Here is a 24,566-nt window from a genome sequence, read left to right on the forward strand (position 1 = left end):
ACAATCATGCAAGTTAAGTGAGTGTACAGTATAAGCACTCTATGGAGTCAGAAATTATTTATTTGTATAATATACACTGGTGCCTGTTGATAAATTTCACACATTTTAATAATTATTTTCTATACACTTGTTCTTCCTGCCCTTTTCCATCGTAGACCCAAGCAAAGGCAGCACCTAAAGCTCTTACCTGCTTACATATTTGAATTATTCTAATTAAGTATTTCAATTCACTGGACACACAAATAGATTTTGTGGTGGCAAGATATAAAAATCTCCTTAAAATGCATCGAGTCTTCTTCACTGCCTCGCACTATGTCACAGATTTTGACCCTCTCTGTTTTTGAGAAAAAAATGAAGAAATAAATCCCATCGTGTTAAACAAACGCTCATCAACTTTAATATAACTGAGTAAAGTCCCATTGTTGACGCTGAGTTGTCATCGGTTGCTCGAGGATCTCAAAAAGCGAATTAAAGTTATATATTCCATCTTACAGGTTCGTACCAGTAGATGGCAACAGAGAGAATTTATTACTATAACCTTGTACTCAATTTTTCACAGTGGGAGAAATCCAAACTGGTGCTTAACCTAAATAGAGTTTATTTGTTCTGTCAATTGTGGACTCTCTGAACTACAGTAGCAAATAAGCTGCAGAATTAAGACATCAGATCAAAAGGAATAAAATATTTCCCCCATGACTCTGCCTTGGTCTGAATCGAGCATGCAGGGGTCCAATTAACCAAACAAATAATTGAACATAAATAAATGCAACTCCGAAATCCATTGCACGTCCGCAGAGGCACGAGCTAACATAATTAGGAAAGAAGATCCAGTGCTCTTTGAACATGCAACTTTTCCACACAACATATTCATTACACTTTAGTTTATGCATATGTATTTGCTGAGTTGAGTTTCTACTAAGTGAGGCTGAACGAAACCAGCACATTGTTCTTTAGCACAACTTGAACTTCATTTATGTCCTAAAACTATTGACCTTTCTAGTGTCTTTCAGAAAAGTGATGCTAAAGTGAAGGAGTAGGAATATGATTCATCCATGTTGATCTACTGTAGGGATGCGATACTCTTTATTTTAAAATAAAAGAGTGATTCCCCCGAAAAGGAGGATTTGTGGTGTATGCATGAAAAGACAGAGATGAATGAATAATCAGAGTTATTATAGATTTCCAGATTTCTTACAGCATCCCTCACGTCTCCCTCCTTTGGTGTCAGAGTAACGGATAGTTCCAGGCTGCCCAGGTTATGTTCAGGGTACTGTGGGTCCTTCAGGTCCAGTGTCACGTCCAGTGCCCTTTGGAGATAAACAATAAGCCATATTCACATGTTGTTTCCTGTACATATATAGTGTACAAGCAGTAAAATGCATTGTGGAAATCTGATTAAAAAAAATCACTCTGTGACGTTATTAGTGAATTTTATGTTAACATCAACACAGCCAACATAAACAAGTTATCGAGCTAATTTAACCTTTTACTAATTTACTAATTCTGTACAATTTTACTAATAAATTTACTAATTCTGTACAATTTTACTAATAAATTTACTAATTACTTTCAAGGTCTTTATACAGTTTTTAAGGCAGGTGTCTTAACTTGTCATAGGTGTAAAAGCGCTGAGTTATACTTGCTCTATGACCTCTTACATGAGGTCATATTCTCCTGTGTAAAAACAGTATATTGTGTAAGCTGACTTCCCATCACACTGATTGCCTACTAGGGCAACCGATTAGACTGGACTCATCATTATTATCAGAAATAACACCTGCATATAGCAAGAGTAAATGTGTGCTGTTGCCAGTTTAGATTCACCCAGCCCCTATGTGACTAGAAATAAAACAAGCCAAGGTAACCAAAGTCATATTCATGTGCCTTTTCCCTGAGATGTTCACACTATATAATGCAAAATAATCATTTCCACTTGAGATACTATACTTTATACTGTAACAAACGGCTGTAAAAACACAGTACACTTAGATTATCAAAAATATTGATGGATCTGAGCTACTTTACAAACTTACATTATTCCTTTTGTTTTTGTAAGCTTAGATTTAGATGTACAGTACTTATAAAGCCAGTTACTCGATATATTTTACTGTATTAAACTCTTAATATAGATTATAATGGAAACACGAAAATGACCATATGATACCAGTCTATCAGCTCATTGTATTATAAAGGTCATGTTCTATATTCTATGTTCTATATTATATTTAATTTTACAGTAACAAACTGTAAAAATAAATATGTCTGTACATTACTTTAAATAACAGGGATATTTGTTGCAGTGTATGTCTGTCTATGGTTTCACAGGCAAACGTTTAGCTTCATGAAAATATGAGCTGAAGTACCAAAGATTGCCACTAGAGGGAAGTCAAAGACTATATCTACTTGCTAGTACAGGCTTTGAAGGCAATCCATAGATACAGAGTCAATCAGACTGCTTACTTAATAGGGAATCAAAAAGACTAAGGGTGTAAAAGTGCATTAAAAAAAGGCAGGTAATAAAATATTATAAGTCAAATAAGAGAAAGAGACCTCTGATGTTCCAGTGACTCCAGATAGAGGTATGCTGAGCCCATGAAATCATCCTGAAGTCCAAAGTCATAGTCAAAGACCTACAAAGGGACAAATATAAAGCAGCTACTTTAAGTACAGCAATGGTACAAATGAAGACCTTTTACCCTTTATAACTTCTACAGAAAGATTTAACATTAACTTAAAGAAAGACATTTTAGAGCTAGGTGACATTTTTGCCTCAGCACTTATCTTCTGTACCTTTACATACAGTGGGTCCCTCAGGGTTTCCACCAGAAGGCTAACTCTCTCATCCCACACTGGGTTGAGGTTCTTATGGATGGTCTTGCTTCTAAACACTTCCTTCCCTGCAATCTTAAACTTCACATATGGATCACTGGTCCCTAAGAAGAAGAAAAGCAAACACATAAAAACACACAGTCATATGTGATTAAAATACAATTCTGACATAGGCTGTCGATCTAAATATTGATTGGACAAAGGCATTTTTCATTTTCCCATTATTTTAATGGTCAAACTGGCATTACCTTCTTCACTTTGTGGAATTTACTGAACAGCAGCAACTCTTTTGTGAAAAAATATTTGCTTCTGCCCACTGATAATAGAGTAATCAGGACTTACAGGATTTTGTCAAAATAAAAATAAATAAATACTGCCTCTGCACAATTTCTTAAGGTGAAAACTGTATTTTTTAGCATACTATTTTATTTATTATTTTAGACTATTTTTATTTTCGGATTATTTATGCCAAACCCCCTCAGATCAATTTTAAATACAAACATATGAAAAGCTTGATCTGCTACTGTGAAGCAGTCTGGAGAGTATCGGCCACGTGACTCAAAGTTACGGTCATGTGATACAAATATGAAATGTTTTCAGTGGCTTTATATGACCACTAGGTGACGGCATTGGTTCGTTTTGGTGTTATTCTGTGGAGCACAAACTGCAAACAGGCACCGATGCTTACAATGAATGCAAAAACAATTAACTTTAATGGGATCAACGAACCAACCTAACAAACTTCCCACGTGTGGGACTAATAAAGGTTATCTTGTCTTATCTTGTCTTATCAAAGAGACAACTTGTTTACATTACATGGAAGCAAATAAATCTAATTTTAACCCATACAGAAATAATTTTAGATCAAATCAATAAAATGTTATTTTACAGCTGTATCCCATTACTTAAAACACAAGCTGCACTCTGAGAGGTTATGTGCACATTTATACATGACTGGCTGTTAAACTTCTCGTATGTATCCACATATATGTGAGCTACTTAAGCACTGATTCTACGATGCCTCAACAAGCATCTATATTGTTCAGGACAGTAAACCCTTCCCCTTCAGTCAATTAGTCAATTATAGTTTGAGGGCTTCACATACACAACAACACTGAAAAAAAAAAAAACAAATTAAAAAAAAAAACACACACACACACACACACACACACACAAAATCCTGTTCAAAGAAGTATTTAAGGAAGAAAAACTACTCTGTAAAGCCACTCTTAATGTGGCTGTACCTGACAGTGAGTAGTACAGTGGTACAATGAAAAGCACCAATGCTGACTCTATTCCTGTTAAGTTAAAACAAAGTTTAAATGCAAGAGCAAGGAAGTGTGTCATTAGGAGTTTCCTAAAACTGTTGGTAAAATGTGCTTCCTGAATCGAGGCTGTTTCAAAGTTTGGGGAATGAAAACCAAACTGCATCCTCAACTATTTTGTCTCTCTGCCTAACAGTTTGGCAGTGAAGGATCTCAGGGAGTGAACTGGAACATAACATGACAGATTGCCAGAAATGTTCGATGGTCCAAGACAGTGTAAGGCTTTATATACAAGAGCCTTTTAAAGTGGATTCTGTACAATACTGGAGGCCAGTGCAGAAACTATAGTGACTTCCTCTTGGTTACTTGTGTTAGTGAACCTTGGAACCTCTAAATTAGCTACAGCCTGCTAATGTTTTTCTTTTCTTAGAAAATCCAGCCAAGAGAACAGAAATAATCCGGTTTACTGTAACTAAATGTATGAACAAGTTTTTCTGAATCATGGAGAGTCATTAAGGATTGCACTTTGGAGACAGTGAAAAGAAGCACATCTTGGTAATGAAATCGAAATTATGTGGGATTTGAAAAAAGAAGGTTTAAAATAACTCCAAGACTCTTAACTTGTGGCTTTAGTCTGTCAGCTGCCTAACTTACCACAAATTTACAAGTTACAGTGCATTTTGAATGTGTCCCAATGCCAGCAGTTTTTGAAGACGAATATGATTTTATTGTTGCAAAGTTATCATCTGTTGTCATTTAAAAGTTCCTTCATTTACTGCATATCTGTTTTCAAGCATTTTCTATATCTACCCAAGGTTTTCTTATTTCCCCTCTGTTAATGAGTCTGCTGGGGAGTCTGTGCTTATCTAACATGATGTTCTGAGAGTAAAGGGTAATGTACTCTATACAGATTGTTTAAAAAGAACAACCCTAGAGGCAAATTTAGTGATATTGCACTATATCTAAACAAAATCTGTTTGACTTGGGTAACTATAATTATGATGTGTAATATCTTCCAATGAAACAGTACCCTGATGTGACTGTTTATACAGTACGTGACTTGAATCACTGTTGTGCTATCATCCACTGTGACCAAAACACCAAGGGAGGGAATGGTAATATCGAGCAATTCTGATTTATCTACAAACAGAGATGTGCAGATGCACTGCACGTTAACGATACTTTCCAAAGTCAAAGGAAGAATGTTGGCTATATGTTGTACATTAACATATGCTAAATATTGACAAGCAACAGAGATCAATAGCAGCCACAGAGCATATCTTTTATATCCAACAATTTGCTCTGTTTTCTCTTAAAGAGCTTGAACTGCTGACTGACAGCACGGGAACTAGTGGATAAAAGCTTCTCTGCTCAGTGTTTGCACGTCTCATCAGTTCAAGATAGAGTCTTTCCCTATCATTAGCATGACAATACCAGCGAATATCTGACTCCTACATAACGACATTGCTGATGCTTATGAGAGGCAGTAAAGAACGGTAATGACACGACTTGTCGACTGGGTTATTTTGTCACTATAATAAAAATGAAGCATGAGTAATTATGTTGACGATTATCGTCAGCATAATTTTATAATATACTCAATAGTTTAACATATGCAACATATTAAGTGGTGGGTTTTTTCAGTGCTAGGAGGCTTTGCTCTCATCAGGCCAGTGTCTTTGCAAAGACACTGGAAAAGGTGTCTATTTCTTCACATTTAAAATGACTCACACACCCTCAAGCTCACTTGCAGAGCCACTGTAGAGCCACACATGTAGCTTTTTACACACCGTTGCTCTTGACACGTTACTGCAAGGAAGCTGCGGCAGGAGGACACGAATGACAGGATAAGAAGAAGAAGAGAGGTAAACATATACAGCAAGTCACGTCAGAGAAACAAAAAGAAAAAAATCAAGAAAACGCTGCAACATCTTATATCACTGATATGAGCTGATAATTTATGAACTATCTGAAATTGTCCCAAACCACAGTGTGCAGCTAAAGGCATTATTTTCTAAAAGTGCTCCAACTTTCTTTCTCTATCTCGCTCTCGTTCTATATCCCAGCAGGTCAATATTCCTCAGACACACATCATTGATTCAGACCTTCTGCATCCCACAGTGCCAGCTTTATGAGGCCATAAACACATGCAGGCTGAAAAGTATGAAATAGAAAAGACTTTTGCTGTGGGTGGCCGAATATGAGTGAGAGTGGGTACAGCACAGAGGAGCGAGTAGAGAGATGCTTTCTTGGAAACCGACTATTATGTATGACATTCATATCTGATTTTTCAAAAGACTGCACACTTGGGAAAAGCCCATAAAAATGAGGAGTTTTATGTCTCAAATGTGGGCTGTTGGGTAGATAGATCAATAAGCTATAGGTTTTTGTAAGAGGTGTCATGGATTGGTTGTCACGATCCTGGGTCATCTGACCCAGCGTTTTGAGTTTTTATATATTTTGATGTTTATGGTTTATGTTTAAGTTTATTAGGTTATATTTCATTCTATTTTGCCTTGATTGCCATTTAGTTCAGTGTTTCTTAGATCCATTTGTGTCATCTCCCCCTGTGTTTAAGTCTCCCTTGTCGGTTTGTCATGTTGAGTCTGCGTGTTTCACGTATGCGTGTCCTATGTTATCAAGCTCTTGTCATGTCTGCGTCCCGTTATATTTCCCGTTTAATTTTGAAGAGGTCTGGTGTCCCATGTTCACTGTGTTTACTTTCACTAACCCTGTAGTGTCATTATGCTCATTCTAATCAGCTGTTTTCCCATGTGTTTCCACTTCCCCGGTCACCTCCTGTGTGCCTTTAGTCTGTGTGTTTTCATTCATTCCTCGTCCGATCGTCTGCTATCCTGCTATGTCATGCCATGTTTCCAGATCTATGAATCCATGCCAAGTCTTCACGTTTCCGGTTTTCCATGCCAGGTTTCTATGTTCACGTTCCAGAGTTTATGTTTAGACTTAGTTCTTCCCAGTTTAGGTTATTGTTTAGTGTCGCCTTTGACTTTTGTTTTGTAATGTTTTACCAGCCTTAATAAACGGCTCGCCTTCTGTTAAGTTTGAGTTTAGTTTTCGAGTATCTGCACTTGGGTCCACCTCCTCACTCCACACAGTCTGCATCCGCACACTGGGACACTGGTTTGCCAGGACATTTGTTCACCTTATGAGCAGAAAGCTACAGAACAGGAGGGACACTGGGTATAAGGAAAAACATGCAAAGGTCACAAAAATGGGTGCTCTGGGTACTGAAGTGCTACCATGGGAAAGTGATTACGAATCTCTGTCTTTCTGCCATTAAGTTGCACTTATGCTAATAAATATTGAGCAAAACATATGAGGTACTGAGAAGATCACAAGCAAATTTAAACTCTAAAGTCTTTAAATACACCATCTGGAAATCCAAAACCCAGCTTTCTGAGTCACATTTGCTCTTTCAGCTTTACACAAGGGGATTTCTAAAGCTCTTCCCTGGACAGGAAACAATCAGGTTGACTAGGCAAGTGGAACGAGGAAAATCTTGCTATCTGAGCAATGTTGATACTGGCTTGACATTAAAAAAGAAAGAAAGAAAAAAAAAACAGCTACTGAAGTGTGTGTTTTGCCTTTTTGCTTTAATAGTTATACTCCTAAGATAGCCTACACCTGTGAAGATTGAACAATGAAATAAAAAGAAATCATCTTATATGTATGTAACGTATTTTAACTGAACTGGTTTGGATGTTTAATTCATTGAATTGAATGGGTGGAAGAGTCAGCAAAGGAGGCTTCTGGGACCAGATTCAGTAATGATAAAATTGGCTGACTCACATGAAGCTTCACCTACTAACATGATGCTTGTGTCAGCACTGTTGCTATGTTTGTGCGTCTCAGTTCATTTCAGTGAACAGGTCGGAAGCACTAAACTCTGTATTTGGAACAAGGGCTTTTCTCGAGCGCCGCCAGTGTAATCGAAAATCCATGATTTCCCTGAAATGAGATATTAAAGATTTGGTTTTCCTCCTAATCCTCCTTCCTAAAGCAAATCTTTGGCTCCACAGACCAGTGGGTAAGTGAGCAAAGAGATCTGACTGAGAGACAAGAAATTACCAAGAACACAAACAGCTAATGCGTGCTTCACATTCGCAGTGTTAATCTATTAATTTTGTATGATGCTTTTAAAACCGACCACAAAAACTGTGTAACAGTATCCGAGAGTAGAAATAAATGTATTTAAGAGAGGACTCGGAGGAGTACAGACCAGGTAAATTTGCCCCGGGAGTGGAACATCAACACATCTAAAAGCCCATGATACACTTCTTTTTGATAGCAGCTCTCTGTCTTCTTGAAAGACAGCTGAGAACATAATCCACCAGACATTTATCTGTTCAGAACAACTAATGAGCACTGGCCATAAAAGCGCTGCTCTCTGTGTCTCTTTGCCAGTAAGGCAAACTGCCATGTGGGACACCTGGGCCTGCAGTAAGAGCACGCTATCCACTATCCAATAAATAAATAAATAAATAAATAAATAAAAACACCCACTCCAACAAAATCTTCAATTTCACTTTAAACGGTCATTTGAGAAAGGATTAACAAACACTCCAAAACAAGAAAACATTATTAGTATTACTCACACTCTTCAATTAAAGTTCAAGAGCGTACCTTAAGAGAATAATGTCAGCCTTTACTAAATGGGCCTTTAATGCTTTATTTCACTATCTGGAGTGCTGTATTAACTGCAGAGTAAGTTTAGAGGGCAAATCTATGACTGTACTTGAAACAAACTAAAGTGTACTCCACCACTGTGTACTCGTGAATGTTCACAGTGCACATTAAATCAAGAGTGGCTTCTCACTGTTCAAAGTATCAGTCTGAGCAGTTTTCAGTTGAAGAGCCCACAGCTCAAAGCCCGACTGCAGGTGAGGAGCGCCACGCTTGTTGGAGTTTAGGGCCTTTCTTTTTCCACCATTAAAGCTGTTGAATTTGTCAGCGTATGGCTCTATTGTAAAGTAAACTGAAGGTTTTGAGAGAGGTCAATGAGCTCAAATGGCCTGAAATGTGATGTGTGCCAGAAACACCACAGAGAGCCACATCAACTAAATCTTCACTCACCACCACCTGCGCCATTAACCAGATTTTCATCCCTGCAACTTTGTTGATTTCCCATATAATTAAAAGAAATCTGAAGGATTACTATTTTGACACAGTGGAGACGATGCAGCACACAGGTTTGAGGAGACAGAGTGATCGAAAAACAGCAGCTCAGTTGATGCAGCTATTTTCCACATTTGGTATAATGTTGACAACCACTCTCATTATGACCTCTTCGGTTTCCTCTCTGTCTATTACCCCTTCATAGATCGCACAACATTCCCGCAACATTCCCGTGTTTTTCTTCTCTATTTCACTCCCTTCTGTCTCTCTTGAATAAATGTCTTCACTAAAACTCCCCAAAATAGTTTCAAGTTGATTTCTTGCTTTTGGTATTAATGCACAGCTTTGACATGCACTCACATTATCAAAAATCCTATTCCCATTCCTCACAGCGAATGAAAAAATAATTTGCAGCACGGCAGAAATGACGCAGCCTCTCATGTTATCATGTGGAAAAGCCCAGCTTTTCCTCCTGGGACAATGCAAACAGGATCTGCAGTCTTAATGTGACAAAAATCATGAAGCGTACAGCATCTCACTGTTTTTTCAGCTCATTGTTTCTGGTATTATGAGAAAATATTATAGACAATAACTTGTACGTATAATTTTCCAAAATGATGAACGGGAACACTGCCGACCTTGTGAAAAAAGCTTGTTTCTCATCATTTGCATTTGACTTTGCAGTACTCGTTGTGAATTTGAGACACTTTCAAAAACTATGAGTTCCAGCTCCAGTTAAATAAGGCTGCCACACAGTCATTACAGGGACAGAGTGAAAATATAGACAAGGTTCATCAAAGTCTAATGCTTCCATTTAAAAATAAATTCAAGTGGATGCAAGTATCCCAAACAATGCTCCAATCAAACCCCTTAACAATCACTAATGTCTTAGGAGAAAACTCATCAAAGGAAATGAAATTTGTGATTGTGGCATTCATGCACTCACAGTGAAGCGGTCATTCAAACCCCACTACAATATTCACTTCTTGCTTTTTTGTGACTACCTCATTTCCATGCTGATGTGTGTTTCTGTTAGACACAGCCACACATTTAAGGACAAACACGCCTCTAGTTTATTATTCACGCAGGGGCAAAAACTGGAACAGTTTTAAACTAATGTTGGAAATCAAAGATGGTGATGTCATGCCTACTATAACACTGATATATCTGATATAAAACTGATATATCGCTTGACCTGCCTTTGATAGTTCAATATAAACCAGGTGACATGTCCATATCTTTCTTTCTAACTTCCTAAACAATCCACAAAAGGCACAGACCACGCAATTCCAGTACCGGTATAGTCCGCTCCACATGACACTATCTTAATGAAGGCTCTCTAATGACCTAATGAAAGGTGCTTGTTTCTGACTCCAGGGTGAAAGGTGTAATAAGGTGTAATAAGACAACAATGGTGTCTGTCATATTGATTTACGCTGCTGTGCAGAATAATTCGTTATTCTTCTTCCTCATTTTCATCATCAATTACTAGATGCTCATTATACATTCATGATCAATAGCTTTCTGTGTCAGTACAGGGCAGACAAACGGGTCTGAATTATTAAATGATAATATATGAGCAGTTAATCACATGTCAGCATAGGACAGTGTAATAGTATGCTCTAAAAATACGTATAACACTCAATAAGAAGAGTTTTAATTTTGCTGTGAGGGGTGGCTGAAGGGTGGAGGTGGAAATAAATGGGCCTTTAACGAGTTCAGCAGTATAATCTTGTTTTTATTTCCTTTTAACTTCACAAAAGTTGAGTCGGCTGCACAGCAGGCCGAATAGATACAAAAGTAAACAAGGGAATCGATTTTTAAAGAAAGGAAAGTTCAAATTCAAATTCAAATTCAGCCCCGAGAGGGCTGGATTTGCTGATAGGTGCTAAACATATACAAATGTGGCAGACAAAAACTCAGAAACACACTGAACACATCAGAGAGACTCAAAAGCCAATGAATGTGAATAAAAGAGAAAGGAGGGAGCACCTTAGAGTGTGATGGGAATGCTGTTCCATAGTTTGGGGGCACGCATGGAGAACACATGATTTCCTCTAAGTGTGAATCTAAAGTGTGGGACAGCCAAAAAAATCTAATGAGCTGAGCTGAGGCACCTAAAAATGGTGTAGGAGTGTAAAAGGTCAGTGATATAAGGAGCCAAACTATGAAGGTCTTTACAGACAAATATAAATCAATTCTAAACCTCACAACCAAGCAATGGCGAGAAGCTGAAATAGGTGTAATATGATCTTGTTTTTTGGGTGCCTGTGAGGAGCCTGATGGCAGCATTATGAACAAGCTGAAGACGGCATAGAGAGCACTGAGTGAAACCAGAGTAAAGTGGCTCGCATCAGCCCACGTGAAAGAAATGGGGGCATAAATGAGAGATCACATAAAGAAAAGTTTTGGTCGTTGTCTTGACATCGATGGACAAGCTGCCAAAAAAAGAGGCCAATTTCTGTTTTAAGCTCATACGGCTGAAGCTCAAACTGCTTAAAAGCAAGAACTCCTCCCGACATTAGGGAAACCCCCCTCTCCTTCATGCTACGCTTGGCACAAATACCCACAAGGAGTCCAAAGTCCATGCACTGGCAATACAAACTATGTGTTATATTACAGATTATACACTAGTGTAGTACAAAATCCAAAAACATACAACAATAAACCTGCCAACTATTTTCCCAAAATAAAGGTATGCAAATACACTGAGCAAAAATTTACCAACAATCTGATGTCAGGTTTGTAGATCCTGGCCCTTAGCGCTAACATTTTCAGTGAGTAAAGCAGAATGAATATAAATGACAAAACACCTGCTGACAGCATTAGAAGTCCATCAATAATGCATTATGTCATAATAAAACACCTGCTCTGTTATTCAGTCAATGACACTAATAGTATTTTTTAATTATTAAATACAATAAAATTAGGTAAACATAAGCCAAAATCACAGTGTATGTGACTACAATACATATTAATGCAATAATTTTGACACTATAATAAATATCTTTATATAAAGACTACCTTTGGAAATAAGTCAATCTAACATCTAATTTGTAGCATTTAGCAATTCAGTGTGATTAATCTCAGAAAACGAGACCGTACAAAGTTCTAACCTTGAAAGGCCCAGCTTTATTAACCTCACTAATACAGTGTGGGAAGATTTATTTGGAGTTAGCCAATAGGTTACCTGTCAAAACCTCTGTTATTAAGAACCACACTGGAGGAGGCTCACTGATGTGTGTCATGAGATCTGAGACAGGAGGAGAGAAAAATGCAGTAAAACTTCCCATAAAGCCCTCAGTCATGCTCGAGCTGCACGCCCAGAACGGGTTCACGTTTAGGTTGTAGAAGCTGTGTGTGGCTGCAAATATGACTGTGTGTGTATCCTGGTCTATGTGTAATGTCAGGACTGACTGATGGTTGCAGCTCTGGGGATTCCCATTAGGCAGAATGCAATCTGGTAAAGAGGCTGTACTGGGTGAGACTCCACATAAGGTACTTCATCTCGAGATAGTGAAATATTGGTTGAGAACCTGCATCATTGCAACTGCACACAATCACACGCTCTGCGCCTCTTCTGATGTAAGCTTTAAGCTTACTTCCATGGCCTGAAATTTACCCAATATTAAGCTTCACTAATACTAAAGCCCAAAGTGTCAGGTTAGATAGCAGCATGAGCATCCGACTCATACAGCTGAGCTGAACTAGCAGAGAAAGACAAAGAGAAGAGCGTGCACGGCTTGTAGGAGAATAGCATGGGAGGTGAGAAAGTAATTAAGGACACTTAAAATAAAACAAAACACAGCATGTTGCTAGTGGTGTCAAGCTCTGTCACTGTCACTGTACTTTGCAAACTGAAAACTAATCACTGCAAACCTTCACACTAATACCTAAGCCACAATCACAGTGCATACTGCCTCAAGATGAATTCATCTGCAGCTATCTACAAAGAGAGAGCCACAACACTGTTAATCACCCTGTAATAGTGTTTAGGCCTGCTTGTGCTCAGCTGTTTGTCTGTTCCTGCAGTAGAAGTGTACTTAATAGTCAAGTTTGCAATGATACAGGATGCATTAAATATTTGCAGCACCTGTGCTCCTCTCCTCCCAAATGTAGAAAAACACAAGGACAAACAACATTTGCATATTCAGTTACACTGTAGTTGCATGAAATAGTAAATTATTAACCCTCTGAGCTAAGCTAAACTCATCTATAAATCAATCAGCAGGAAGAAATCCTGGATTATGTTAAACATTTCTACAAACAGAGAGCTGGTGTTGAAAGTAATACTTCTAAACAAGAGACAAGTATTTTTCTAGAAGGAAACACATAGATGTAAATAATAACTTCAAAATGTACCCAAAATTAGGTTTCATAACATACGGCTGCATATTAAGTGCAAGATAGCGTAACAGTATGAGCTTCGGACCGATACAGTCAAGGTGAATGAGCACGGCATGACAACGACAATAGAGAGTAGGGCTGCCACGATTAGTCGACTAGTCACGATTACGTCGACTATTAAAATCGTCGACGACTAATTTAATAGTCGACGCATCGTTTGAAGCTTTGTAAGATCCCAAAAAGATGCAGGAATAAGTAGTAGGATTTAAGAGTGTAATAACAGACTGAAACAGAAGATGGCAACATGCCGTTAAACCCCGAAGAAGAAGAAGAAGCTGTGTCCCAGAATTCATAGCGTGGCCCAGCGCAGTAGTCAACAATGGCGGCAGCTAGTTAGTTTTAATATTACTCTTATTATTCTTTTTGGGTCACAAAAAAAAGTTTAACGTGTTTTCAGGCTGAATGTAGCTGTGTAAACCTCAAATATCTGCTCAGTTTATCAAGACACCACATATTTTCAAAAGCGCTCTGATGTGAGACGTCTGTTACCCACTAGCTCGATAGTTAGCCGGGGTACAAGGCTCACTAGAGCCGGTGAGAACACCGGACTCCCAGCAAATCGTTTTCAAACCCACCGCCGTCTTTCACTACTCAGGTTAAACATGTAATATAATGTTACATGTTTCACTTAGATAACTTCACTTAGATAAGTTAAAAATGTTATTGTTTGGCTTTTTTAGTATTTTATTTGTTCCTGAGTAAATTGGTTTGGCTGAGATTAAAGTTATAGTTTTTACACAGCTGAATAAACGTCAAGCAGACAGCTGATTATCAGAAGTGTGAGATGCTGGAGAATATACTCCGGTGTCCTGTTATATTTTAGATAGCAAGGAGCAGATGGCTGAGTTTATTAAACTTCACTGAAACAACCTGCAGATTTCATTAAAATTTAACAAACTATCATCTTGTCTTTATTTTTAGTTAGCACATACCCTAAACACTTCAAGCTGTAAGCTAATGATAGTTATATAAGAGCAGATGCGTGCTGGTGCAATAAGCTGTACGTTTTATGTTCAATGGATGCATGATCTAATTAGTCGACTAATCACAAAAATAATCGCTGACTAGTCGACTATCAAAATAATCGTTTGTGGCAGCCCTAATAGAGAGTGTGTACGACTTGTAGGAAAATAACAAGGGAGATGAGAAAGTAATAAAGAGGACTTAAAATAAAGCAAAACACAGCATGTCGGCAGTGGTGTCAAGCTCTGTCACAGTCACTGTACTTTGCAAACTGAGAACTAATCACTGTAAACCTTCGCACTAATAGCAGCACTTAATACACACACACACTAGCAGAGCGACACGCACACACGGGTTCTCACAGTGAACACAAAGCAAGTCAGCACATCCGAGTAGCAGCAGCTACAACTGTCTAGCTAGCTATTACTTACCCTGGGATAAAATTAGAGTGGCTATTGGTAAGTGTCTGTAAGGATGAGGAATCACGCAATTTCTGAAATTCCAGATATTGTCTAGTCTCTAACTTCATAAGTTCCTAATTTATACTATATATTTATTTTGCAGAATTATAAAACTTTGAGCTTAACATCAGTTGTTGGAATACTGCCTTTATGTACATTGTGTCTATAAGTGTAAATGGCCTGTATGGAGAAGCACAGTTAGGCTACAGTATTTCTATTATACACCTAGATTTACTCAGTCTGTTTTTCTGTTTGAGTTACTGGCTATAAACAACAACCATTCAAAACAACAATCACAATTCCTGTACTTATATAGCTATATTGATTCCACAATAGTAAATGTGGCATTTTGTGGCTGTGCACAAGTTAAAATCAGGGATGACTGATAGACATAAAACTGGCAATAAAGGTTGAAAGTCCCCTGTGCTTTTGTGGCCATCAGCTGAAATATTCAGAGCCAAAAACTGCAATGTTATGTGGGAGATCTACCGACCGGCATCTCAAACATGAATGTGTTTATAACAGACAGAGACTGTCTGCATTTACAATACAAATGTGAAACTGCACAGTTATTTCTGAGAGCTGAATGCTGATGATAGGAAACGCTTTTCAAAAGGAAGGTTTTCTAATTGCAACACTTAATTTTCAGCATCCAAATGAAACTATACTAAATAACTTCAGTGCAATACAGCTAAATATGTGCACCACATAATTATCCTTCAGTACTTGAAAAGCAAGAGAAAGATAGGTCAAGAGGAAGTGCAGCACAGGAGAAACGTGCAGGAGTAACCACTACTACTCAGATATGCAGATGCTGAAATGACAACTATATGGTGTCTTTGAAAAGCTAGAGAAATCAAGCACAGCTTAACCAGAGTTTGCACAAAAACTACTCAACCAAACATGTTTAACTGCGACAACTACATCTTTATCGTCCTATAGCACTTCAGTCGCCTCTTCTATGACCAGATTTTCTCATGTCAAGGTTCAGATTTGCCTTGTGAGTAAGCATAACATCTAAAACAGTGAAATGCAGTATGTTATATCTGTTATGTTTTAGATTCTGATGGGCTTCACCTTTGGGTCAAACACAGGGAATTAGAGGCAGACAGTTTTCAACTGACCTCATCACTGAGCTATCATATATGACAGCTAAGATGAGGCTAGGACTCTAAGAACTAGATTTTTTTTCAGAAATATGATAATGGTCAGGTTATTTTCACCCATTAAACTAAGCATAATAGGCAGATGTAAAATTGTAGAAGCTTCAGCTTTCATAACAGACTGCTCTGTTTCTTCTTCATTAATACACATGTATATTGGTTTATAAAAGCACAAAAAAACCATACTGGCAGCTGCCAGTGTTGCCTCTGAGCATCCTAGCAGATTCAAAATCCTACATTGCCTTGTTCTCGAGTTACTGCATTCACCTCTCACCTCTGATCTTGAAGTCAAGGTCACCAGATTCAAACTTGGCCAAGATTTTTACTAGATACACCTACGGTATCAATTTCAAACTCCTACTTCTTCTCATTCTCGAGTTATCAACTTCACAACCTGTGTGTCCACGCTGCTTGCCCACACATGCTATCGGACTTTTAAAGCTGAAGGCAAAAAGCACTCCCCTGGTGACAATTTATAAAATAATTTTACTCTGTACATGTAAATGAGAGAATGTTGAGAGTTTTACTGTGATATTATAAAAAAAAAATACTGAAATGTTTTTTCATTTAACACCTGACAAGTTATTTTTTAATCCTGTATGTCTTTGCACTATATACATATACACACACACACACACACACACACACATGCACACATGTTCTTTTTTGTCAGCAGTGGTTTTCATCTTGGAATTCATGGCTGCCATTTTTGCCCAGTCTCTTTCTTATTGTTGAATCATGAACTCTAACTTTAAGTGAGACATGTGAAGCTTAATGTTGTTCTGGGTTCTTTTTTGACCTCCTGGATAAGTTGTCGATGTGCTCTTGGAGTAATTTTGTTCAACCGGTCATTCCTGGGAAGCTTCATCACTGTTCCAAGTTTGATCCATTTGTGTATAATGGCTCTCGCTGTGGTTCACTGGAGCCCCAAAGCCTTAGATATTGCTTTGTAACCCTTTCCAGACTGATAGATGTCAGTGTCTTTGTTTCTCAGGTGTTTCTTTAGATCGTGCCATGATGTGTTGATTTTTGAGATCTTTTAGCTTCAGTTTGTGAGACAGGTTCTAACAGGTCAGCTGGTAATCAGGCCTGAGTGTGTTTAGTGAAACTGAACTTAGTGACAGTTAATTCACGATTTAACAAGAGGGGCAGTTACTTTTTTTTTTTATACACAGGACCAAATAGGTTTGGATGACTTTTCTCTCTTAATAATAGAAATCATCATTTAAAAACCGCATTTTGTATTTACTCTGGTTATCTTTGTCTAGAATTTACACTAGTGTGAGGATCTGAAACATGTAAGTGTGACAAATATGCAACACTAGGAAATCAGAAGGGGGGGGGGCAAACAGTTTTTCAAACCAGTGTATATTGTTTGTATTTTCCTTGCTTTCATTTCCTCAAAGGAGGGAAATTTTGTTAAGGCAGCACATCTTTAGAAATCTATCGAGCCGGTTTCTTTAAAGCGCAAAGGGGATAAAGGAGGACACGGCACTGAACTCCTGTCCTCACTCTCTTTTCTGTCTTCCAAGTCAACCTTGTCTGAGCGCATCCATCACTTTGATGCATGGATCAGCACTAAGGTGACAAACAAAACATTTCACCTTTTCTTTTACCAGTATCCTCCTGTTATGGTCGTGTGAAGCTCTGCATTGTTAACAGTCTGCATCTTAAATTAACAAAGTCTAGCACTCCAAAATACTTCAGACTTGTAGTCTAATTAAAATCATTTTATTGTTTTCACTTACAGTTCTGCTATGCACAATTAAACGTTTTTAAAACAAATTTCTTTTGGTTTTTGTTGTTTTTTTGCTGACAAACTGCAGACTATTTGTAACATTTATAATTCATGCCAGAGCTTTTAGTGAATCAATAAGTAGCAGAATTAAATTGCTTCTTGCAGTAAACTCCCTTTATTTGATAATCCTGCTCTACTTCAGGACACATGAATGAGAAGGGAACCTAGAGAGATGTGCAAATGGAAAATCATTTTCTGTATTCTTCAGTTTACCTATTTCCTGCTGTTTAAAGGGGGGAAAAGTAAACATCCCGGTAATACAGGCCAAGAGTTAAGATGTGCCACTGTAAATATTAGGAGGAAGACACCCTGGCTAAAGACTGTGAGACAAAACAGCACTTATTGTTGTTTTTTGCTAATATTCCATTCATTCCACTCCTAGGTTATATTCCTTTCTCTCTCTTTCTTTCTCTACCTGTCTCTCTCTGTGTCTCTAATGAGCTGTCTTGATGGGCTAAAACAGGACAGGTGAGCTCAGCACCTCAGTGCTCATTATCTGGGTGGACAGGTAGTCAGGCAAAATGCATAGGAGAGACAAAGGCAGCTCATTCTGATCTGTTGTCATGGTGACTGCTACAGCCACTAATGAGACTTCAGCGTCCTTCACCATGCAATCCACTGTGAGAGTCTGTGAGAGTTTATGATGTGTTAAAGCTGAGCATATCCACCTTACATTAAATCACATACTCCAGCTCCAGAGAAGCAGGCAAATGTTTGATTGTGGCTCAAGAGTTGGGAGTTTGCCTTGTAATCGGAAGGTTGCCGGTTCCAGCCCCGGCTCCGACAGTCTCGGTCGTTGTGTCCTTGGGCAAGACACTTCACCTGTTGCCTACTGGTGGTGATCAGAGGGCCCGGTGGCGCCAGTGTCCGGCAGCCTCGCCTCTGTCAGTGCGCCCCAGGGTGGCTGTGGCTACAATGTAGCTTGCCATCACCAGTGGGTGGATGACTGGTTGTGTAAAGCGCTTTGGGGTCCTTAGGGACTAGTAAAGCGCTATACAAATACAGGCCATTTACCATTTGTTTATCTGAGTCGTTTAAGATGAGTTAGTATCTTTTACTCTGGTGCAAAACTAAATAAATTCTAACTTAGGGTTTCTAGTTTACATTCTCTATAGTCATCGCTTACAATACAGCAGTGTGTAGTCTTTACACTGCAGGTCTTGCTCACGCTCAGTAGCCAAGGGAAGCGCCTATGGTACGATTCCATCTTATTACACAAAAGAAACCAGAAGAATCACATTAGAATCACTCGTCTAGGCTCCAAATGTGACAATGGCCTAGTTTAACCCAGAGCTGAATTGTTTTCATGCTCACATGCATGAGGAATGCGCCAAATCGTTTCTACTAAATCAATCTGACATCACATATGGAAAATGGATTGTGATGTGTGATTTAAAAAAGAATACATGGAGATCAGTGAGTAAATAAAAGGGAGGTAAAAAAAGAGTTGATTTGAGTGTGTAAAAATAGCCAATAAGCCTAAAGAAAACAAAGTAATTCAGATGATTTTCCATATTTTTCTTACTCCTATTAAAGAACTAAAGCCAACAATTTATTCATTTACTTAAAACCTCACCATACCACTGAGGCTGTTTCTTGGGCCAAAGCCTGATTCAGCATGTTTCTCTCTAACATAGAGCTACTGAAGTCCTGAACACATAAATAACAGTTTTAAAGTGGTGTACATGTTTCTTTATCAGAAAATATATGGACACTATTGTTCATGTAGAAGCACCTCCATGGACTAATAAAAGCAGTCACATAGTACAGTTGCTTCACTATCATCCAGGACTACTTATCTTATTTAGTTGTCTAACATTTTATCTGCCACTGGGAGTATCTAAGTTCACTCTAATGTGAGTCTAAATACTTTTAGACACACCGGCAATAATTGTAACATCATTCATTTTTGGTTTTGAATAAAAGAATCCAGAAAGTCACAGATTTTCTTTTAGCCTGAAACAGTAGGATTTCAAACCAGGCATTCTAGATGCTGCCTGTGCTAATTGCTGCACAGGGTAACTTTTAATTGATGGGGCAAACAGAAACCAGATAAAGCATTTCCCACTGTAACTCTACATAAACCTGAATATTCTCGAGGAATTTCTCCTACCTGTTCGATCTCGGATGGCCAGGTTTTTCCCTTTCTTTAGGACAATATCCAGCTGGTACATGGCTGGAGGAGGGGGCTGAGGCGGGGGCTCTACATTACTGGGCCCCACAATATTGATGCCCTGTGAAGATAAGACAGTGCCCAGGTTAGTTTGGTTAGCTTGCTTCAGTAATATGCTTCAGACACACACACACAAGACAGAGAAAATAAGAAGTGACAAAATAAATAAGACACCCATTGCAATTAGGAATAAAAAAAGCCAGAAGAAACAAAAACAGAAATAATCGCAAGGTATTTTTAGTCCAGCTTAATTCTAGTCAACATCACAATCTGCTTACACATATAAGATTGGACCCAAGAAATAGCTGCAAAAATGTTTCTCAATAAATAACAAATAAAGAGATTTCTGAATAGATCTCTGAAGAATAACACTATGTTACAAAAACAAAGGTTTGGGCTTTTTGGGGTCTTTTAGAAATGACATTTGTTTTCTACAACATCAATATACACTGAAAAGATAAAAATAAGAAATGCTCATGCTTTAGAAAATAATTACATAATATACAGTACGTCACGTGTAGTGTGAGCATAGAAAGCATGTACCCTCGTCTGCAGCCTTCAAAAATCCTGCTGCTGGAAAGGGTAATCTCTGTGGCTTTACACGTCAGTGCAGCTCTCCACTGTGACAGGAAATCCCCACTGGCTGTAAACGTGATTGGCCATAAAGCCCATTTGCAGGCCACATGTTGCACCAGGCTACGCTGAAATCCATGACACTTGCCTTTGTTTATCAGTATTTGGTACATATTATTCTACTACCCTGATGTATCGTGTGTGTGTGTGGGGGGGGACTTCTGTCACATCGCACCAGCTATCATACTCTGAGATGAAGCTAAAAATAAAGACAGAAAAATGCTAGTGGGCCACTGGGAGAATGAGACATGCAAATGGGAAAAAAAGGAGAAAATACACTCTTGAGCTTGTTCTGTATCAACAATGTCACATACAAGCTCTCCTTCCCTAACCAATTATATTCTTATCAACTTTTATTTCAACAACACCAATTTTCCTCACTTATATTTACACAATAATCTGACTATATTACAGCACTATACACTCACTGGTAACTTCATTACCAGTGCACCTCTTTAGCTGCTTGTGAACTAATCCAATTAGGCAATCAAATGTAGACATGGTAAAGATCACATGCTGAGGTTCAAACTGAGCATCAGGAGGTGGAATACTGTAAAGGTCATTTTAAGTGATTTTGAACATGACATGGTTGCTGATGACAGACAGGTTGGTCTATGCATTTCAGAAACTGCTGATCCACTCAGTTTTACCCGCACAACCGTGTCTACGGTTCACAGAGAATGGTCCAAAAAAAGAGAAAATACCCAGTGAGCGGCATTTCACTGGATGACAATGCTTTGTTTATGGCAGAGGTCAGAGGACAATGGCCAGCTTTGTGCTGATTGGAAAGCAACAATAACTCAATCAACCAACGCTTGCAGAATAGCATCTCTGAACCCCCGACACATCAAACTCTGAAGCAGGCTACAGCATAGGTGCTACTCCTGTCAGCTAAGAACAGGAAGCTGAGACTACAACTCACACCAGATCAACAAAATTGGAAAATAAAATACTGGAAATACTTGTCTGATGAATTTTGATTTCTGCTTCTACATTCACCAAGCCAGTTTTTGGAGTAAACAACATGAAAGCATGGATCCATCCTGTCTTGCATCAGTGGTTCAGGCTGCTGCTGATGGTGCAGTGATGTGGGGGGATAATTTCTTGGCACACTTTGGTCCCCTTGGAACAAGCTGAGCATTGTTTAATCTCTACATCCTTCCTAAATATTGTTGCTGACCATATACGTTTCTTTATGTACGCATCTTATGGTGGCTGCTTCCAGCAGCTCAGATCATCTCAAGCTAGTTTCCTGGACATGACAACATATTCTCTGTACTCAAACAGCCTCTCCAGTCATCAGATCTCAATCCAATACTGCACTTTTGGGATGTGTTGTGGATGGGTGTGCAATATTTATGTGCAGCTGACAAATCTGCATCAACAGTGTGATATATATATATACATATATACATATATATATATACATATATACATACATATATATACACATATATATATATATACACACACACACACACATTATATAGTCAGGTCTTTCCCATCTTTGTGGGGTCGACCTCCTTTTGTTTGTCCTGCTTTCTCTTGTTTGTTTCAGTTGAGTTAGCTCCATTTCTCCCACCATGACTTACTGTATTCTCCTGCCAGCTTTGTGCAGGGTGTTTTATTTTTAGAAGTTCTTTTTTTTTTTGCATCCTGAAACTTTGTTTCCTGAATTTCTATCCTCTCTCTGGCAGCTTCTGTCATAGTTACTTATATTTTCTAGTATTTTCTTTCCACTTTAAGAAGTATCAACATATTCCAAAAATACAAATAGATCTTTGTGTTCCAAACAATAACTGAACACATGCATCAATGGCAAATATTATTACCAGTTTAACATTTACAGCAATAATTCACCAATAATTACTCAAATATGGCACAGTCTTCATAAAGAAGTCAAAGCCACAGTAACTGACAGAGACACTGGGTCCTGTGTAACACTTTGAGATAAAATCTTCTGTCAAAAAAGCAAAAAATGAAATATAATAAAATAAAAAACTGAGGAAAAGAGAAATACAGACAGTGCTTTGGAGAAAACAGGAACCTTAAATAAGTCGAACAAAATAAATAGTTTGTTTTGTAACAGTTGTACCAGCTCAGTGAATACAGACTGACAGGAGTTTAAGCTGCACTGGGGTCAACGGTTCATGTAAGTCACTGAAATTGAACCGCATGTGTGCATGGATATAGCCAACAGGATTGCACAAAAGATGTGGGGGTCGAACAACGTAACATTAAGCCCTTTATCTTTAAACGTGACTAACAAACAGTGACAAAGAGACACACAGAGGCACACAGAGTCAACACACAACGATTAAGAAAACAGTGGAAATCCTCGGTCATGCTGTGCCCAGAGAAAATGCCACTTCACATGTTGTTTTCTTCTTTGTATATGAAATCATACAAACACACACACTTACACACACAACTGCAGAACACAGGGTTTAAATGATTTGCTGATAGCACTGCCTGCTTGAGTGAGCAACAGTACAGTATATGGAGTAACAGTCAAGTCTCTGTTAGAACAAAACAACCAGACCAAACCAACACACAAAGGTGCTGCCAAGTTACAATGCTCATTAAAAAAGACGAAAACAAACAGATACATAATGACGATCACTTTTTGTTGCATGTACAAGCTCACCATTAGCTGTTTCGAAAATAGTTTAAAACTAAAAATACCTCTTAAGTAATAAATGAAGAAAGTAAACTAGGATTACAAGATCTGCTGTCTTTTGTAAAATAGTAGGAGACATGATGATGTTTGAACAAAATCTTAACACAGTGTCGACCAGAGCTAAGCCATGCTTTGAAGTACTGCTAAGATATTATGTAGTGACTTTTCTATCTGACAGAACATTAATACTACTGCTGCAAACAATTTTGTTTCTGCATTGGATGCATACCAACTTGGGAGTCAGATTAAAACTTAAATCTAACCAAAAGAACATTTTTACACTTCTGGTTTATGCACAATTACAGTCTTCTGCAAATAACAGGATTTGTGAAATCAGGGATGCTGCCCCCACAGACCATCTCTCTCTGCCTGGTGTGTGCAGCACATTTTGGCAACATTTAAAATACAATTCGGTTATTGAAAAACACAAGTAGCGGTTTTAAATGGATTTTAAATGAACACGCCACATTGGTTTTACCTTGGTTTAACTTGCACATCAAACTGTGCTCGATTTTCAACCTTTTGAATGGGTTTTCCCGTAATCACTAGAGTATACACAGTGAGCACTTCAGTCACTGCTGCTACTGATATGCTGCTAGCATGCTATTTACACCACTTATCCTGTGCAGCTTCTTTTAACTTTGCAGCTATAACAATACTGTCAGGGATCTCAGACAAAAATCTAATGATGTAGGAAAGTAATTCTGACAGAGAAAAGCACATCACTGCAGCATATTGTAGAATATTACAAGTAATGATGAACTAATGAGCTAATAATTGTGACAGGACTTTATTCTTTTGACTCTGTGTCATAATCCTGGAGCTTTGACCTCCAGCTGTGTCCTCTCTCCCTAATTACCTCATGTGTGTATTTAAGCTTTCAGTTTTTCTCAGCGCCTTATTGCATTTTACTATTTCCCTCCTAAATATTTCCCCCATGTGGCGCACTAGCTTTTCAGTTTATGCTCTAATTAAGGTTGTTCAGAAGTCTTTGTTTGAGGACTGGATTTTCCACTAAACGTGACACTCTGTAGTTTTAAATGAAAACATTAAGAGGA

At 38.2% G+C, this 24,566-nt stretch overlaps 1 protein-coding gene across 5 annotated transcripts in view; it reads right to left on the bottom strand.

The window, feature by feature from the left end:
- mctp1a (multiple C2 domains, transmembrane 1a) overlaps positions 1-24,566 on the bottom strand; it is a 126,821-nt gene that overhangs the window by 62,573 nt on the left and 39,682 nt on the right. For all 5 annotated transcript variants that reach the window (XM_040019118.1, XM_040019116.1, XM_040019117.1 and 2 more), the window contains exons 2-5: positions 20,136-20,256; positions 2,791-2,933; positions 2,551-2,630; positions 1,196-1,307 (exon numbers count right to left, since the gene is read on the bottom strand). In XM_040019118.1, the coding sequence (XP_039875052.1) occupies positions 1,196-1,307; positions 2,551-2,630; positions 2,791-2,933; positions 20,136-20,256 (456 nt within the window). The remainder of the gene's footprint in view (positions 1-1,195; positions 1,308-2,550; positions 2,631-2,790; positions 2,934-20,135; positions 20,257-24,566) is intronic.

The sequence above is a fragment of the Simochromis diagramma genome, unplaced genomic scaffold (genome assembly GCF_900408965.1).
Source record: "Simochromis diagramma unplaced genomic scaffold, fSimDia1.1 OVJJ01000822.1, whole genome shotgun sequence".
NCBI lineage: Eukaryota > Metazoa > Chordata > Actinopteri > Cichliformes > Cichlidae > Simochromis > Simochromis diagramma.